General features: G+C 30.2%; 1 protein-coding gene across 1 annotated transcript in view; it reads right to left on the bottom strand.

The window, feature by feature from the left end:
• Nucleotides 1-20: 20 nt before the first annotated feature.
• LOC119588370 (dynein light chain 4, axonemal-like) overlaps nt 21-1,275 on the bottom strand; it is a 6,927-nt gene continuing 5,672 nt past the window's right edge. The window contains exon 3 of the mRNA XM_037937053.1: nt 21-1,176. Coding sequence (XP_037792981.1) covers nt 1,012-1,176 — 165 coding nt within the window. The 3' untranslated portion in view covers nt 21-1,011. The remainder of the gene's footprint in view (nt 1,177-1,275) is intronic.

Below are 1,275 nucleotides of genomic sequence, written 5' to 3' on the forward strand. Positions count from 1 at the left end.
AAACCAGTACAATAAGAAACCAACATATAAGCTCTTTTAAAATTGAAATAACATGTCACCTAATTTTGTTCAGTAATTCTGTGTATCTGCATAGGTGTTTTATGGTAAAAATACTGAACCAACACTGGCTTTACACTTAAATGAAAAACACTGGCTAGATGAAAAGCATATTTCTAAATGGCCTCAATTACAAGAATAATCATAAGTCCATACGAGAACTTAAAATTCATAATCATTTCATAAATGCATTTCTTAAAAGCCAATACAAACATTTAACCACAATATCAAAACACCTTGGCAAATCTAAATCACAACAATAATAATAAATGAGGCAATAATATGGTCATGGAAGTAAAACTGTTACCATAATTAGATATTCTGTGCAGTTCTAACAATTGAATCTGGTAGACATCACATGTTTTAGTCTGGTAGACATCACATGTTTTAGAGATAGTTACACTACATCATGTAATTTTATATATTTGGATAAAAAATAATATGTATATATATAATTCCTTCATCACTAAATAATCTGAGTATTGCACATCAGTAACACAAAAAGCAATTTTGGCATATATAGAAGGTACATGACTTTTTCATTCTGAAAGATGGCCTTGATAATATAACAAAACTATCAATCTGTCTAGGAATAATTAAATGGAATGTACAGATCTACAAAGAAGGTAAAAAAGTAAATCATGATGTGTATACACAGTATACATTAAACAAGTAAATAACACAAAGTGAAACAATCATTTAAAACAAATGTACTTCCTATATGAACAACTTTTAAGAATGACGGCAAAACAAATTCAGCTAAGAACCTATATCTTTAATCAGAAAGAAAACTAATTTTATGAGTCCTGAAGTTTAGCACCTCAGATAAAAAGAAAAAAATTAACAGTAAAATAAAAAATTGCATATTATTTAATTAAAAAAGATCCAGACCAGCTGTGAATCTGGGCATAAAGGGAGAAACTATATTTATGACTGAGAGAGAAGAATTACAGATTAACAACACTTCCACACAGCAATTGCAAGGTTGCCTGCAAAGAACATGTAAAGCAGGTTCTTTACTTCATACGAGACCTCAAAACCAAAAGCCTCACCAACAACGCAATGCCAGGTAGCACCATATCTCTTGTCCATTGTTTCCTTGATCACACGAGCAGCACTCTGAAATATATAGAAACAACTTTTTATATATTCTGCAAAAATGGGAAAAAAAAAACTTCCAAACCTTTTACAATTATATCATCTGAGATACAACCACAG

Source organism: Penaeus monodon, chromosome 23, assembly GCF_015228065.2.
Source record: "Penaeus monodon isolate SGIC_2016 chromosome 23, NSTDA_Pmon_1, whole genome shotgun sequence".
Taxonomy (NCBI): Eukaryota; Metazoa; Arthropoda; class Malacostraca; order Decapoda; family Penaeidae; genus Penaeus; species Penaeus monodon.